The following is an 18,642-nucleotide window of genomic DNA, read 5'->3' on the forward strand; positions in this document are numbered from 1 at the left end:
TCATTTAGCCAGTTTAATTGATTTCATGAATTTCTGTTCAGTATTAACCAGTTTCAGATTTTATGCATTTTATTTTACTAATTGTTCTTTTATCAGCTTTAGTTCTCTGGATAACATTTGTCCATCAACCAGATCTTCAGGTCAAATCATATCAATTACAGTTACTGACACTGGCTTCCATTTGTAGCCATTATTTCTGTTTACATTGAAATTTGAAGACCTCAATCATAGTAGGATGGTTTGACTCTTCTAACAATTTTTCATAAGTAACAAATTTTGCCAGCTGCAGGTTTAGATGCTGTCAGTTTAACTTTTTAAAATTATTTCTTTTTTTTTTTTTAAAGATTTTTTTTTTATTTATTTATTTGATGGAGAGAGAGATCACAAGCAGGAAGAGAGGCAGGCAGAGAGGCAGGCAGAGAGAGAGGGAGAAGCAGGCTCCCCCGCTGAGCAGGGAGCCCGATGCGGGGCTCGATCCCAGGACCCTGAGATCATGACCTGAGCCGAAGGCAGAGACTTAACCCACTGAGCCACCCAGGCGCCCCTAAAATTATTTCTAATCAGACTTTATTTTCTCCTGGTCAGTCTTTATATCTTATAAAGATTCTGAAAAAACAGCTGTAACAAGGTTTAACTTACATACTTCTATTTGATATCACTTTAATTTTGGTTTTAATTCATTTGGATAGATTTCTGGAAATAAAACTCTGATTAAAAAGCACAGGTGTGGGGTGCCTGGGTGGCTCAGTTGTTACATATCTGCCTTCATCTCAGGTCATGATCCCAGGGTCCTGGGATTGAGCCCAACATCAGGGTCCTGTTCATTTGAGAGCCTGCTTTTTCCTCTCCAGCTCTCCGTGCCTTTGTTCCCTCTCTCATTGTCTCTCTAATTAATACATAAAGTATTTAAAAAACAAAAACAAAAAAACCCCACAGGTTTTGTAGGCTTTTGATTCATGCTGCCAGATTGCTTTTCAAGAATATTTTACGTATTTGTAGTACCACCAGCAGTAGAGAAGAGGCCTGTCTTGCTTGACTCTTGCCAATATTGACTATATTAAGTGTCTTTCAAGCTTGAACTTGAAGAAGCATTAAGAAACTTTTCTAGAAGTTTTAAACAGATTTATTGTAGTCATGACCAAAACTTGGAAACAGCATCTACAGCTGCCAACATTGTCTGGACACAGTGCCTGGTACCTGATGGGAGTTTCAGCTAGACAGGTGTATAAAAGCCTGAGCTGATGTGAATTGAACCTCAGGTTCGGTTTCTTTACAGTCAACCAAGGAAAAAAAAAGAAGAGAAAAAAAGAAAAAAAACCTGGGGTGGTCAGCAGCAGGAAGAAAAGTTGGTAATGAGGTGGCTGCTACCTTTGCTATCAAACATTTGGAAAACTCCACATTTAATTGTTGTTTTCTGTTGGGAAAAAATCAAATTAGGATTGTTACAGAATAGTAACAAGAACCCAGTGTATATCTGGAAGAGTAGATACTATTAAATTTGGTAAGTGTATTTATTTTTCAAGCTAAGTTAAATGTTAATTTTTCTAGCTAAGCATTATGGTTAGGTATATATTTCAGAGATATTTGGTTAGTTTTAATGATTAACCTTTTTTTCTCATTTGTAGATGCATATCCATGGTTGGAATGTTTCATCAAGTCATATAATGTCACAAGTGGAGTGGAACAGCAGATTTGCTATCAGATTTTTGACACCACAGTTGCAGATGATGTAATCTAATATTGTCATTCAGCTTAGCATGTGTAAAATACTGTAATTTTAGAAAACATTATTTTCTGTGAGATTGTTACAAAACACATAAAAGGTTTAAATATAGTTTATCTTCCATTTTAACCACAATGTAAATTCTTTTCACAAATAGTATTGTGTTATCTTAATGCCTTCTTGTGAATAAGTTTAAAATGTTCCTTTTGCTCAAATTTCCAGTATGGTGGCTACAAGGGGCATAAAGGAGAAAGGGGAATAAAGAAGGACTATCTTCATTTACGCCTTACAGCCCTTTCAGAGAAACTATTCTGATACCCTACACAAGAAATCACTTTCCCTGTTGGATTTTCCATCTGTCAGCCACTTATTGGTCTGCCCGCCATCATCCATGTTTGACCTTTTGTTGCCCTGATTTTTATATCAGTAGTGTTAGTGATTTTAGAATAGGTGTGGAGTTAGAAAATGTCCTTATGTTAACTCATTCAGCTTTTACTGAGTGGGAGGTATGTAGTGGCTAGCAGTTTGGTTTTGTACAAAGGGATCTGCTTAAACAAGTAGTCTTGTTTAGAAGTGCCCTTCTGAGTGAGTTAGAAGGCACTCACAGGAGTGGTTTAAGTGTATGTGGCAGAATTGCTGTCTTTTGGTGCTGTTGACCAATTTAGGATAAATCCATTTTTTAAGACCTGAATTATGTGCTTTTGATTGTTTGTTTCTCTACGTGATATTAGAATTTATTGCATTCCACCTTGATCTAATAAAGCAGTCAGATTTATTACAATGTCACTGACTTACTTAAATTACCCTTTTTTAATAGCATTATGTAATTTATATCTGTATTTCAGATTGAACATGGCATGAGATATTAACTCAGTACAGTAGTCTGCTTTTTATCTGACAACGTAAAGTTTAAAATCATGACTATTCAGGTTTATACAAATAACTTCTGTATATTTATATATATGTATAGATTTATGTGTATTATTTGGTAAAGATTAAGACATACAAACCTGCCTAATCCAGTATAAATGAAGAATAAATTAATGCACATGTTTCACGTGTTTTCTTTATTTGCCCTGTGTTGAGCTGAAGTGTAATTGAAGGTAAGGAATCAGAGCAGGAATGCCAATATAGCAGATATTTAAAACTGTCTGTACAATAGGTACTGTGCAAAGCATTGAACATATATTTGAGTTTCACAGCAACCCATTTCCTGATAAAACTGAGGCTTGATTGATGAGCTGACTTCACCAAGTTCGCAGAGTTACTAAATGGTAAATCAATTCTCGCATTCAGGTGATCTGTGTTCAGGGGCTGCACGGCTAACCACTCTAGGATTCTAGGGCAAAAGCTAGCATGGGGTTTTCTGCACATGAGTCCTCTCTTAAGTATTTGAAGTAACATTGGAAACAGATTTATGAGAGGAGTCTGTGTTATGTTTCCTTACACTATCAAAAGGCTTTTAATATTTTATTTGCAAAAAAGGCAAATATCTGATTTCCTCTGCTCATAATAACCCCAGATTCTAGTTCCTGCATACATTAGCCCATCCCCAGACCTAAGTACCCATCTCCCATCACTGAGTTACAAGGTTCTCGGAGATGGTAGAAAAAGAGGCTGATGCTGCTGTTTGGGGGATATAAACTCTTAGTTCAAAACATCTTCAGGGAAAAGTTTAGGAACCTTGTAAATGAAGACATAGGTTTCAATATCAGTGGTACATGGGGGAAACAAAGACGAGAGGGCCATTTTTTCTTCAGGAAACACTCAGTCTAGAAGAGGAGGGATCCGAAGTTACAGCCGGTCACGGAGTGGTCTCCAATTGATAAAACTGCTCACATGAATCTTTACAGTGATAGGTCATTTCTCTCTCTCCTTTTTTTTTTTTTTTAAAGATTTTATTTAACTCCTTTTTTTTTTTTTTTTTTTAATAAACCCTCACATTGTCCTCATTTGTTTTGTTTTTTAACTTTCAGCTTTGAACAAGAAGAGTTCTGTCAATACCTAGTTTTTATCCAGTGATGATGTATGCATCTTACCTTAATCAGGAGCCCAGAAAGCTAGGAGAATTCTGTTTCTGGAGCAACAAGTAGACGGGCATTCATTGCTCCCTCACTTGAGACATGTCCCCTTTACTGCCCCTGTGAATACTGGTAGCCTTCCTGTCAGATATAAAATCACATGAATTTAACAGTATAGTTTGTGTACAGCCTTTTGCTCAATTTCCAGTCTCTGCAGCATCCATTACTGGATTGTCTTGTTAGCCCCTGAACTCTTCTGTATGAGGAAGAGAAGGCGTAGCTTAGAAAATCTGAGGCAGTCTGCTACAAAATGAAAAATGCACTGTTCATGCGCTCTTTCTGTCTTTACCCTCCACTACACTGCTTTATTTGAGGGAACTACACCAGCCAAGATGCAATGCATCATCCCCCCACCCCCCCCCTTTTTTTTTTAACCCCTGATCATGTTGCACATTGGGAGTGGCTTATGAATGAATAGAGAGGTTGGTGTGAATGGAATAGAAGAAGCCAAATACACCTCTCTACCTGAGAAAGCAGTCCCTAAGCAGTAGGGCTAGGGTTAGGGTTTGGGCTTGTGTAGATCCTGTGCTGTAGCGACCTACAGGTCACAGGGGTGGGCCAGAATCTTTTAACTGGCTGTGCTCTTCTGTTTCCCAAATCAAATCAAAGCACGAGTTTGTAACAACTTGTCACTCTTAATCCAGCCAATTCTCTAATACACTTTCTGGAAACTTTCCTTGGTATCTGGGGAAATAGCTAGTTTCTTCTGATTATTTTCAGTGTTTTGAATTTTGACCATATATTTGACCAAGTTTTGTTTTTATCCAGAATTTTTTAAAATAAAAGTAGTATGTATTTGTAAGAATTGAAACAATATCAAGTATATGAAGCTGAATTAATTCTTACTCTTTACTAGTACCCCAGAGGAAACCACTTTTAACAGTTTGGTGAGTAATTTTCCAGGTTCTTTTCCCTAAGAATGGGTAAATATGTGTATATATACTTTTTAAAAATAGCATCGTGCTATTAATGTATTTCTGCAGCTTGCTTTTGTCACTTTATAAAGTAGCCTTTACTCTTTATGTCCATATACATAGAAGGAGAAACTTGTGTGTAATTACTCAGCATAAGTGACTTTTTAGGGAATTCTCTGATTATTTCACTTTCTATTTTTGTCATGGTTTTTGGTCTGTTTAAGTATTCTCTTTCTTACTGTAACAGTTTTAGAATTTTGTATTTTTATAAGAATGTATTCGTGTTACCTATTTTGTTTACTTTATTGCCTTATAGTTATTCATAATAATAATATAGTTATTCATAATAATTCATAATAATAATAATACTATTATTACTTTAGTCTGTGTTTTGTCTGGTGTTATTTTCCCTTTAAATAAATCTGAACCCCCTGGGACCTGGTTTCACTGTATCTAGTGGAGGTTCTTAAGGTGATGAGAATCTTGAAGGCCTGTCCAACTTCTGGTACAGATCAGGATTCTGCCATGACACAGTTGTCTTGAAATACTCTTTCATGCTTCAAAGGACTCATGGGGGGAGGGGCAGAGAAATTTATGGTAATGTAAGAAAGAATGCCTCCTGTAATGCTTTTCATTACAAAAAAAGGCTCTGAGGGCCATGATGAGTCACCCCAGCATTCTAAAACATTATTAGAGGGGAAATAAAGATATCTCTTCCTGTGCTTGCCCTACAGAATCTCTGGATGGCATCAAAGCCTCCTTCCCACTCCAAGAAAAAGACCTAGTCAGCTAGTAAAATCTGGGCCTAGTGATCCTTCTTCTCTTCCCTCTGGTACTTGGAAATAGTATCAGAACTCACTGAACAGGAAGTCTGCAGTCTGCTCAGGTATGTGAGATCACATCTTTGTTTGGCAGCCAGGGAATGAATCAGTAGCACCATGTATTATTTTTCTCTGCAGTACTGCGATTTAAACTGTTACGAAATTTGAGATCACTTAGGGTTTCAAAGTGATGGTCATCTTACATTGAGATAAATGTCCTTCCATTCAGGACTGCAAATGATGGGTTGAGAAGTGTTAGGTATCAATTACAGGGATAAGGATAATGCATTAATGTGTACGAGAGCGCTCCCTCAGATGGGCCAGCTGCTGAAACATGGATAGTTCAGAAATGACTGCTATTTTTAGACTGTAGCAACATCTTAATAAATGTCTGTTTTTCCCCCCTTGAAATCTAGGCCATAGGGGCGCCTGGGTGGCTCAGTGGGTTGGGCCACTGCCTTCGGCTCAGGTCATGATCTCGGGGTCTTGGGATCGAGTCCCGCATCGGGCTCTCTGCTCAGCGGGGAGCCTGCTTCCTCCTCTCTCTCTGCCTGCCTCTCTGCCTACTTGTGATCTCTCTCTGTCAAGTAAATAAATAAAATCTTAAAAAAAAAAAAAAAGAAATCTAGGCCATAGAGGCACATTGGTATAGCATGCACACATGTGCGCATGTGTGTGCACGTGCTTGCTTTTATTCTCTGCTTGAGTTCATTTTGCAGGGTACTATATTAGAATATACCTGACAGCCTAGTCCACAGCTAGCAAAGAAAGACATCTTCGACTTGTATGAAAAGTTTGTTTTATTTCATCTGTTGACAGTAGTCTGAAGATTTGGAGCATGTGTTCATTGAAAATCTTCTTATCATCTATTAATACAGTCCATCAAATATTGCTACAGTTTTAAACAAATACCTTTTTATATACGACCCTGAATCTCTGGTATATACTTTTTTTCCCCCCTCCACTTTCAGAATGATTTTTTTCCCTTCTTTGAAATAGGAACTCGCAGATAAACTCCAGTTTATTTTTACATCTATTGCTCAGCAGATTTTTGTCCTCCATTGGAGGGCAGAGTCCTAGAATTTAAAATCTTATACCAGATTAGCTACCTTTTAAATGACTTTCTGTCTCAAGTTTCCATAGCAGTAAATAGGGAAGACAACACATTTTAAATCAAAAATGTTAACTTGGGAGTCACATGAAAACACCTGCAGTAGATAGGCATTGTTGTGATTTTATTTGATTAGATAGGAAATCCTGTGTGTTTATTCCCATTAGATTAGATTCAGGAGCAAAATTAAATTTTAGAATCATTGACAAATATTTCTGCACAATGATCCAAGCTTGAATGGAGATTAAGAAAAAGAATACAGAGTACAAAATAGGTATATATTTTAAAGTCAGCTCAAACATTTACATTCGCTTGTTATTCATACAGTGTCTGTATCCGTAAAGAAATTCATATGGTTTACAATAAAATGACAGACCTAGGACACAACCTCTTGAAATAGGGCAAGAAGGCAAGAGCCAAATAGGGGAGTGACTATTAAAACAATTTTATTCCAAACCTAAGGGATGCTATAGGCTTTGAACAAAACTTATTACACATGCAAATGCAACAAGTTATATTGCTCTTATTAACAAAGTTCTTATATCATTAGTAGATACAAACCTTTCATTTATCTTAACATTAAGAGTAACAAGGTGGATTTTTAGATTAGGTACACTAAATAACAGAATATTTTATGTAACGAATAGTAGTTTAAAAATGTAGAAACTTGATCCAAAATGGTAGAATGTAAACTCTTAAGATGGGAGAAATAGAGCAGGGGAATTTTCTATGGACTCTCCACATTTTGGATCTTTTTTTTTTTTTTTTTAAGATTTTATTTATTTATTTGACAGACAGAGATCACAAGTAGGCAGAGAGGCAGGCAGAGAGAGGAGGAAGCAGACTTCCCGCTGAGCAGACAGCCCTACGTGGGGCTCGATCTCAGGACCCTGAGATCATGACCTGAGCCGAAGACAGAGGCTTTAACCCACTGAGCCACCCAGGTGCCCCTCCACATTTTGGCTCTTATTTGAAGCACTTTCTTGTGTGGTTTTTTTTTTTTTTATTGTTAATGATGGATGTTAAATGTTTCCAATATCTCCACATACTCAAGAATTATTAGAGCCATTCATTACTACAGGAACAATTTGTTTTTCTGGTATTAAAAAATCAATTCCCTTCTGATACAAATATCACTGAGAAAAATAGCTCTTCTTACCTTTACCTATTGTAGTTACTGGTAATGAAATAACTGTCTTGTTTTCAGTGTTTCAAGTCAGGAAGAATACGGGTTCTAATGAATCACAGTTGTTTGGAAGATATGTACTCCTGTATTTTGCCTTCAGTGATCCATGGAAGTTATAAATAAAACAAGCTTCATACTGTTTTATTTATAAAACTGGGAATTTTCTGGAAGAGTATTTTACCTATACCAGATTTACTAAGTTCTAAATGCCCAAACATTAGATCTAGTCATCCTTGATCCCTCTCTTCATTCATGGCCCATAGCCAATCCATTTGAAAAATCATTATGGTGCATTCATGAAAATATATCCAGAATTTGACTACTTCTTACCACTTCTCTACCAGCATGCTGGCCATGCTACCAAATTCTCTTACCTGGACTACAGCCATAGCTCCCCAGTTGGTCTTCCTGCTCCTATAGTTTCCCCACACAATATATCCTCTATACAGTAGCTAGGCTGATCCATTAAAACATAAGGCAGATAATGTCATTTTCCAGTGTTTTCTAATGTCACACAGAGTTGAGATTACCATGGCCCTCAGCACTCAATGTGACCCATTTCTTTTTTTTTTTTTTTTTTTTTTTTTTTAATAAACATATATTTTTATCCCCAGGGGTACAGGTCTGTGAATCACCAGGTTTACACACTTCACAGCACTCACCAAAGCACATACCCTCCCCAATGTCCATAATCCCACCCCCTTCTCCCAAACCCCCTCCCCCCAGCAACCCTCAGTTTGTTTTGTGAGATTAAGAGTCACTTATGGTTTGTCTCCCTCCCAATCCCATCTTGTTTCATTTATTCTTCTCCTACCCACTTAAGCCTCCATGTTGTATCATGCTTAGCGAAATAAGTGAAATAAGTCAATGTGACCCATTTCTTAAAGATTTATTTATTTAACAGAGAGAGAGAGAGAGATCACAAGCAGGCAGAGAGGCAGGCAGAGAGAGAGAGGAGGAAGCAGGCTCCCCACTGAGCAGAGAGCCCTATGTGGAGCTTGATTCCCGACCCTGGGATCATGACCTGAGCTGAAGGCCCAACCCACTGAGCCACCCGGGCGCCCCTGTGATCCATTTCCTTACTACCTCTCCAACATCTTATACTATCACTTTTCTCCTCTCTCACTCTTGTCCAAACACTGGTCTCCTTGTTTTTTCAATGTACCAGGCAAACTCTCCCTTCACAGACTTTGTGCTTTTCTGCTGTTACTTCAGTCTCTACATTGTTGACCTCTTCGAGGATCCATGGCTCACTCTCTCACATCCTTTTACCTTATCAGAAAGCCTACCCCTGACTGACTTTTCTCTATTTACCCATGTGACATATATTTGTTTGCTCATACTGTTCCCCTTCCCCAGCAGCATATAAACCCTTTGGGGAAGGAGTTGGGTTTATTCCCTGCTGTTTACCCAGTGCCTACACATTCCTTTTTTATAATAGATGCTCAGGAAATATTTCTAGAATAAATAAAATGATCATGTGATATTTGAGAGCCCAGACTCAAAATCAGAATACTAAAATGTATTAGCATGTAAAGTGATTTTGGAGCAGTGGTTACTGTGGACCCAGAAATTTGCATTTAAAAATAAAATGTAGGGGGGCACCTGGGTGGCTCAGTGGGTTAAAGCCTTTGCCTTTGGCTCAGGTCATGATCTCAGGGTCCTGGGCAGAAAGCCTGCTTCCCTTCCTCTCTCTCTGCCTGCCTCTCTGCATACTCATGATCCCTGTCTGTCAAATGAATAAGTAAAATCTTTAAAAAAATAAAATAAAATAAAACGTAGGTAGTTTTGATGGAGACTAAACAAAGATTTTATGGGGCTGAGATTTAATAATTTGCATTTGTAACAATCTTCCCCAGTTGATTCCGTGGCAGGTAAAAGATTTAGTATCATTATTCTAGAAGTTAGAGGATGGGGCCTGTATCTGCTTGCTTCAGACATATTACCTGAATGATCCTGTAAGCATTTGAGTTGAAGCACCTCAATGTTGCCTCTGGACCAGTCAGTGATTCTTAATCCTGGCTTCATATTCTAATCATCTCAGGAAGGAGCTTTCAAAGCATCAGATCCTGGGATGTCACCCTTAGCCCTTGCTCCAGACCACACGGATTCAACCTCTGGCCGCACTCTCACTAGGCAAGTTGGTAGTCCTCTCTGGGAAGCTGTGAGTAGTGATAGTGCCAACCTCAGAAGACCATGGAAGGGTCCAAGGTAGATGAAATTATATACAAAAAATACTCAGAATCTGGCAGATAGGAAACCCTCATAAAGGCTTCGATATTATTACTATGTTTTGGTGACAAAAACTCATCCTCTTTACTGCTACTCTCCTACAAAGAAGATTTGGGATTTATTTTATTCTACTTTGCTGATTCCTTAATGTTCAAGCAAACCCAGCAGCAGTGGGACAGAGGGAAACAGCTACATCCTTGGGTCATTGCAGGTCCAATCTAGTGACGCTGCTACAAAAATGGGAAGGGAATGGAGTGAATAGCATTGAACCAACTGACCAAAGAATCCTCTGCTGAGAGGGTCATTTTGGATAGTTTTATTATTTCAAATCCCATTTTCTCAGTATTTCATTCTTATTGTGAGAAGAAAAAGAAATAAAAGAAATTCAGATATGTCAGTAAGGCCACTACTTACTTCAAAATAGGGGATAGCTTGACTAATACATGGAGGAATTTGAAAGTAATACAGTGTGCAGGCACTAAAAAAGAATGGAAATATTTAGTTTGATTAGAAAACACAACTCTGAAACGATGGTAGAAGAGGAAGAAAATGTTATATGTAAATTTTATGCCATGTGGAAATTCTTTGGCAGTATAGTCAGTTTATAAAATTCTCTCCAGTTTATTTGAGTCGCTTAAAACTAAGATACAAATAAATCTATGGGTTTCCCAGTGCCTTTATTACTCAAAAGAGGTTATACTTAATGTCATTCACTAGCCATCACATGTTTTTCAGAAAGTCCTCAGGAAAGTTTTTTCTTAATATTTGGAATAGGCTTCTATGAATCCATGTACCTGTCTCTTCTTATAATAGAGATTTAAACAAAGAATAATGATGTAATACACGACTAGTGTTGAGTCCCTATGGTTTTAGTTAAATCTAAATGCAAATCAAAATGCATTTTTTATGCCAGGATATTTGGTGAGATACTTTAATGCTTATTTTATGGTTCCACAGACCGTAACTGACACCTATTTGAAAGCACTGAATTTCCCATAGTGAATGTGCAAAATTACTTTCTACTCTAAGATCACGAAAAGAGCATGTGGCACATAATTTATCTGCCTCAGAAAATAAGATTTCATACTTATAAAACGGATACATGTTCAGTACTTAAAATTTACTGAAACTTGGCTTCCAGGCATTCTTCAGTCTTTATGGCACAACATGTGGTTATCCTAAGGCAGTGATAAGAAAATCCTTCAGACAGCACTGCACCCGCAAAATCATGGCAGAGGTTAAACCACATGCTATACTCCAGTTACTTCCCTGATAAGGGACCCCAACTCTGCAAACATTCATTACCGAATTCGTACCTCTTGGTCCTAGTGCTAAATTCATCTACTCCTAAGCAAAAGCAAGGAATCAGCACAGATTTCTCTACAGGTAATTGTACAATTTTTAAAGCTTTTTGAAATGTCGCAAATAGTTTAAAAATCTCACTTTCTACCTGTTGCTTTTCTAAAGTCCTCCAATAGTTCAGAAATTCAGATTGTAAGATTTGTAAGATTGTAAGATTCAGATTATCTGCCAACCAGATAATTTTTAAAATAATTTCTTTCCTCTTCCAAAAATGAGACCATCTCTTTGGCATCTGAAAGATCTTTCTCGGAGAACTTTAAGTTGTCCACAGTCATTTCAGTGTTTTAAGGAAAAAGAAAATCAGTTACTTAGCTCCTTCTTCATCTGGAGTTCTTTTTTTAAAAACTACTGATTTCAATCTTAGTAGGTCAAACACTAGTGTTCTGGCAAACCAAAATGTAACCATTAATAATACTGTTTAAGTTCCTGGCAGTTCATTTAGGAAGTAGGTGGTATTCTAAATGGAAAATTACAGACTTGGAAGAAATAATAATGTGCATTTGAATGACTTTCTACAATTTGTAATACATTTTTATACCGTCCAGATTGGTGGTTTTGATGTGCTCCAGCTTCTCTTAGGTACCCCCTCCAACCTTGGAACAATAATTAATTTGATTTTCTCCATTTGTAGAATGAATTCACAAATATGACTCTATGTATGCAGTATGAGTTAAATAGATAAAGAAATAAATAATATATTACAACATTTATTTAGAGTCTACCTCTCTAGGAGATCATGAGAAAATTTTCAAAAGGCCTTTCATCCAGTGACAACAGATAAAAAAATATTGTGCTCTTTTGTTCCCATCTATGTATTAGAAATTCTTTTTCTGAAGATAGATTTTTAAAAACACCTTCGTATGTTGTTAGGAGTTGAACTTCCCTGTAAGGCTATTTAGTGGCACAAATATAAAGCTTTTTAAAAACTGTCTTCTTGCTGTCAGTTTTTCCTTTTTTACCAGCTATGAAAAATTGAGAATGACTATAATACCCAAAAAATGATGTCTAAAAAAAAATGGAAGCAACTATAATGTCCCTAGAATACTGATTAGATAAATTACTGATCACCTAAGGGAAAAAAAAAAAAAAAAGGAATATAATGCAACCTTCAAAGCTTATGTTTTAGAAGAATCTTAAAACATTCTTACATTTATTGTTACATGAAAAAAGAAGTATCTTAACAGTTTGGCCCCATTTCAGTATGTAAATCAGATGCATTTATTCAGTGAGCAAATTTCACTGAGCATTTACTTTGTTCAGAGCACTGTGATGAAATGAGAGCTGGGAATGCCGCAGTAAACAAGGCAGTCCCTTCTCTCAAAATTACAGGCATTCTAAAAATTACAGGCAGAACCAATCAGAATGCTGACAGTTTAGGGTTTTGGTGTCTATTTCCTTTTTTTTTTTTTTTTTTTAAATACATTTAGGAGACTTCAGTTAATTTTTCATGTTTGATTCTTACCCACTCCAACCACCATTCCGGCAAGAATATTCACCAGTAGGTGACCTGGAAAATGCTCTCAATCTCCCAGGTTTTCCATTTGGAAACTCTCAAGAGGGCTGTGCCTCACAGCACTGTTGTGAGGCTTCAATAATTCCATCTTCTGAAAGTTTATAAATTGCAACACAATATGCAAAGCCGTTTGCTAATGCTAACAACCATAAGTCTAGTACTGTACTGTCTCCACTTTAGCCAATACTACATTTACAAAAATAAAGATTTCTCCGAAGAGAGTTATGCAAATCCCTGTATTACTGGCCATGTCTTTTGTCAGATTTGTTACTCAAGATTCTAGTTCCTTTTTTAAATCTATCTGTACTTTTCAGGATCCTAGGAGGATCATGTATCAACTCATATCTGGACTGAAGTATAAACATGTTGTAACTTCACATATAGTTGAGAAGAGACCATAGCAGAATAGAAATGGTTTTTTCTGAAGCAGGTTGAGAAAAGCAATCTCAGTGTATCCAGCTTATGGTAGTCTTAACATGTTGCTACTCTCTAAGATAAAGAGAGAAAGGAATAAAAAGAGCTCTCTGGTTTTTGGTATTTCCATTTTTCACCTAAGAGAGGCATTATGTTAAAATGAATCAAATGTCTCCACGGAGAATTGATACAAAAATGGAAGAACTCTAGTATATTACTAATGCTTGGGCTATTCAGAACTTGCATAAAAATCACTAATTTACTATCTATCCAATAAAGTAGAATACTATAAGTGGCCCATCATTTTTAATTAAGCTGAAAATCCCACTTAAAGTTATTAAGTACTTGAAATATCAATTCATAATTATCATTAGAAAAACTTTTGATTCCACTGGGCATAAGTCAAGGAAACCATTGCTGATTTTAAGTTAACATGTAAAATAAGTCTTACACATTTTTCATAAGTTTAACATTAAGCAGAATTTATTATTTCTTAGGTCCTTGGTGAGGTTAATTTTTAGGTCCTGATGAGGTTAATTTTTGTTAGGACTTTGTGGATGAATAGAAGTTCAAGTTAATACTAAAAGATTTGACAGGAATTTTTGCTGCCTTTTTTAGTTGTGAATTGGGCAATGATTTTAATGATCAAATTTTGCTACACCCTTAAATAGATACCAAAATCATGTTTCAGAGAAAATAACACACTTGAAATAACTAAACAAATTCAAATCTCAGCTTGCAATAGGCCATTTGATCCTTACTCATAAAATTATGATAATTGATATATGTCATTGCCTTCACTTTAGCAGCTTTGGATTTGATAGGCAGAAAATAATCCATTAGATCTTTTCTGTGATACTCAAATTTTTCTGTTTCACTGACTCTGAGCAGATGTATGTGGTTTGTGTACTTTGGATTTGTTATTCCTCCACAAGAAATTTATGTGAAATTGCTTTCCACAAGGAGAAGGGAATGAATTTGGGGCTTGTGCTGCCAAATAAAAACTTACTGCACATGTAACAGAGATGTGCTTTAAACATCAAGCTTTAAAATACTTTGTATCAGATGCCTAACATTCGAGTCATAAGTATGATGGAGAATGTCAGAATACTAAACAGTTTTTCTACATAGCCACTATCCATATTTGTTTAGAGAGCATGTCCTTTTGATCCCAAATAAATCTGAGTGAAAGTATCTTAAAGAAAGTTCTATGAGATTAGTCTTGTGTTAAACCCAAACCAAATTGTCCTTGCTCTTGCCCATTCCTATCCTGATAGTCTAAAACTATAACAACAAAAACAAGAAAACTGTGTCTATCTGAAAGCCAATATTCTTCTAAAGATTGAAAACCAGGCATGAATTTAGATGAGTTCAGGAACCTTTGATTCCATAGTTATAATCTCAAAATTTTTGTTACTCAGTGAATTTTACTGAATAGTTTATGTGGTTCATTCAGGAGAGTCTTTTGTCCTTCACTTAACATATATGCATGAATATCTGCTCTAACAATATAATTCATAATCCATTGTGGTTATCATGAACAAATTCAACAACTCAGTGTGAGATTCTGAGTAAGAATGGCAATCTCTACTAGGCCAGGAATGTTCTTATAACTGAGTAAAGTCGCTGGACTCAAATATCTTACTGGTTCTAGCATTAACTTACTGTGTGATCTACCACAGATAACTATTTCTTCGAGCTGCATTTTTTTCCAAGTTCAGGTATAAATATATTTGTTATCTTTTGAAGCACTATTAACTACCTGCCTTCTGCAGTGAACTTTTGTAAGGGTTAAGGAAGGTGCTTTTGTAAATCTTAATCAGGTATTTGTTACAAAATTAGTGCAAACCATTTTCATTAAGGTCAGCAGAACACTTTCTTCAAGGTTTTAGAAATCTTCATTTTCTGATCTCACATGCCAATATATTTGGCCTTTAAATTTCCCCCACAAGTTAAGTCAAAATCACAAAGATTATTTGCAACTTTGTCCTAAATACCAGATTTTGCTCTTCTGTAGTGGTAGAACGAAATAGCAAAATAAATATTTTATGGATGTGTTCCCTCATATGAGAAAAAAATGTGCTAAGGTAGATTTATTTAATACTGATTTTATTTCAATTAAGTAGAGGCAGAGAGAGTCTAATTTAGTTTGATGGTTGCCCATTCACTCTTCAGGCATCCTTTTTTAAAGTCCAGACATATAACACTGTAAATGTAAGGTATACAGTGTGTTGATTTGATACACATATATTACAGAATGATTACTTCCATTGCATTAGTTAACACCTTCATCACGTCAAATAATTACTCTTTATATATTTCTCACCACATATAACAACTGATGAGACCTCTCTTTGCTCCCCTAATCTCGGATTCTCTCTAGTCTGTCATTCTCTCCTTCATGACTTTTTCTTAGAAATGAGACATTCTCTGATTAAAATGAATCAGATTGGGACTTCCAGGGAAGATGATGGGTAAGAAAATCCTAATCTCATCCTTGTCCCATGGATACAACTAGATAACACATGTATTAGTGTAAGTCACCCAGAAAACAACCAGAAGACTGGCAGAACAAACTCTCCACAGCTAAATGTAGAGAAGATTCTACATCAACATGGCTGGGAAAGGTGGAGACAGGGTCAGAAGCCAAATGGACCCATGGGAGAGAGGGATCAATAGGAGACAGGGCTGCCACAGATGTGAAGAGGAGAAAGGATAAGATCCTCAAACCAGATACCCCAGGGGTAGGAAAAACAAATCCCCATAACATTTGGCTTTGAAAAGCAGAGGTGCCCAACAATCCATGGGGCTTAACACATGTAGCTTTGAAAATGAGCAGGCTCTGCTCTGAGAGAGCCTGGAGGGTGAGAGGAAACTGAGTCCCCACCCTTAAACAGAGACAGCACAGCAAACAGCCTCCCTCAGGAATACAGCATAGAAGTTTGAAAAATACCTGGGTAATATGAGAGAGATTTATTTACTAATCTTAGAGCATGTGCTGGAGGGGCAGGGAACTTTAGGAGACTTGAGGAACAAAGGGCCTGGTGGGCACCATTTCCCTCCCCAACCCCCAGGCCAAGACACATGGACTACCCAGGGGAAGCAGCTCAGTGCCACCACCCCCCTCCTAGTTTGCTAACATTGTGTCCTGTTCCCCATGTTCTCCTATGGACATGCCTCCTCCAACCCAGCACCTGGTTGGGGGTTTCCCCTCACACAGCAAACTGGCAAGAACCTTGCTGGCACCTTGTGCTCTGCCCCCATACTCTCCTGGAGACTCACCCTTCCAACACTAGGATGGGAGTTATCTAAAGCAGCTCCAGGTCCCCTCCCACAGCAGACCTACACAAATCTTGCTAATGCCATGTGCTCTGCTCCCATGTTCTCCATAATCCTGCCCCCCGCCCCATACACTATGGGCTGGAGCCCATGCAAAGCAGTGTCACAAGTCTGGCAGCATGTAAGCAGCCTGCAGCCCCACTAGGGGCTAGCACAACTCCAAAGTGACTCTTGCCTTGTGGAGAAGGAAAGATAACCACACATACCCCGTCTGACTGTGGCCAAAGCAGTGAACTTGGGGCGGTCATCTGGTCTGACTGCAGGCCCTGCCCACCAATGAAAGTCTCTCAAGGGACAATACATGAAAATTATCTTACAGTTCACTACTACTGCATTTCTGGCAAGTTCCTAATCTGACACAACTCAATCCCAAGGCAGTCCCAGATTGGCCCATTAACAAAACAAGGACCAAACTCTGCCCACAATAGGCAAAGAGAACCATTGCAGATAACAGGACTGAAGGCAAATACAGCTTAGCCACAATAGCAGGTCACATGCAACACAATAGGAGACACCCCTGGACCACCAGATTCTAATTATCAGGAGACTGCACAGCAGGGCACTATAGGACCTATTCTTCATAAGGCCACTAGTTTCAACATCAGGAGACAGCTGACTTCCCTAACACAGAAACAAAGAGGTTTAGATAAAATGAAGAAACAGAGGAATATGTACCAAATGAAAGAATAGGACAGAATCGCAGTGAAAAAATTAAATAAATGAAATAAACAATATGGCTAATAGAATATTTAAAGTAATGGTCATGAAGATATTCACAGGACTTGACAAAAGAGTGGAGGACCTAAGTAAGGCCCTCAACAAAGAACAAAAAAGAACCAGAGATGAAGAACTCAGCAAGTGAAATTAAAAATACACTAGATGGAATGGACTAGAGGAGACAGAAGAATGAAGGAGCAACTTGGAAGAGAAAGTAATGGAGAGCAACCAGACTGAACTAGAGATAGGAAAAAATTAATAAAAAATGAAAATAGATTTAGGGAACTCAGTGACACCATTAAGCTTAATATTCCCATTGTATGACCCAACAGTTGCATTAATAGGTATTTACTCCAAAGATACAGATGGAGTAAAAGAAGGGACACATTCACCCAATGTTCATAGCAGCTATGTCCACAATAGCCAAACTGTGGAAGGAGTCAAGAGGCCCTTCAGCAGACAAATGGATAAAGAAGATGTGGTTCATATATACAATGGGATATTACTCAGCCATCAGAAAGGATGAATACCCACTATTTGCATGGACCTGGATGGAACTGGATGGGATTATGCTAAGTGAAATAAGTCAGGCAAGGAAAGGTAATTATGTGGAACATAAGAAATAGCGTGGAGGACCACAGGGGAACAGAGGGGAAACTGAATGGGAAGGAAACAAACCATGAGATTCTGGACTCCAGGAACCAAACTGGTTACAGAAAGGACAGGGATGGGGTAACCAGGTGATGGGTATTAAGGAGGGAACATGTGGTGTGAGCACTGGGTGGTATAGGCATTAATTGTTGAACTCTACATCAAAAACTAATGATGTACTATATGTTGGCTAATTGAACCTAATAAACAAAATAAAGCAATTGAATTTAAAATTTTAAAAAATATATTCCCATTACAGGGATCCCAGAAGAAGAGAGAGAAAAAGAGGCAGAAAATTTATTTATAGACACAATATCTAAAAACTATCCAAATAAGGAGAATGAAACAGAAATCCAGATCTAGGAGGCACAGAGAGCATGGAACAAAATAACCCAAGGAGATCCATACCAAGACACACAGAAATTAAAATGGCAAAAAGTAGTGACGAAAAGGAAATTTTAAAAGCAGCAAGAGAAAAAAACATTTACATAGAAGGGAAATCTCATAAGGGCATCCACTGATTTTTCAGCAAACTGAAGGCAGGAAGGAAGAAGTATGATATGTTCAAAGTGCTGAAA

The 18,642-nt window shown here is 37.4% G+C and overlaps 1 protein-coding gene and 1 long non-coding RNA gene across 20 annotated transcripts in view; one reads left to right on the plus strand and one right to left on the minus strand.

Moving 5' to 3' along the window:
- Window positions 1-2,777, plus strand: part of POT1 (protection of telomeres 1) — a 77,868-nt gene extending 75,091 nt beyond the window's left edge. For all 19 annotated transcript variants that reach the window (XM_082692690.1, XM_082692697.1, XM_082692696.1 and 16 more), the window contains one exon: window positions 1,626-2,777. In XM_082692690.1, coding sequence (XP_082548816.1) covers window positions 1,626-1,738 — 113 coding nt within the window. In that variant the 3' untranslated portion in view covers window positions 1,739-2,777. The remainder of the gene's footprint in view (window positions 1-1,625) is intronic.
- Window positions 2,415-5,140, minus strand: LOC309845147. Its single transcript, XR_014301072.1, has 2 exons — window positions 3,631-5,140; window positions 2,415-3,593 (listed from the first exon to the last, which is right to left on the minus strand). It is a non-coding gene; the product is annotated as an uncharacterized lncRNA (long non-coding RNA).
- Between the last annotated feature and the right edge of the window lie 13,502 nt (window positions 5,141-18,642).

Source organism: Mustela nivalis, assembly GCF_964662115.1.
Source record: "Mustela nivalis genome assembly, chromosome: 12".
NCBI lineage: Eukaryota > Metazoa > Chordata > Mammalia > Carnivora > Mustelidae > Mustela > Mustela nivalis.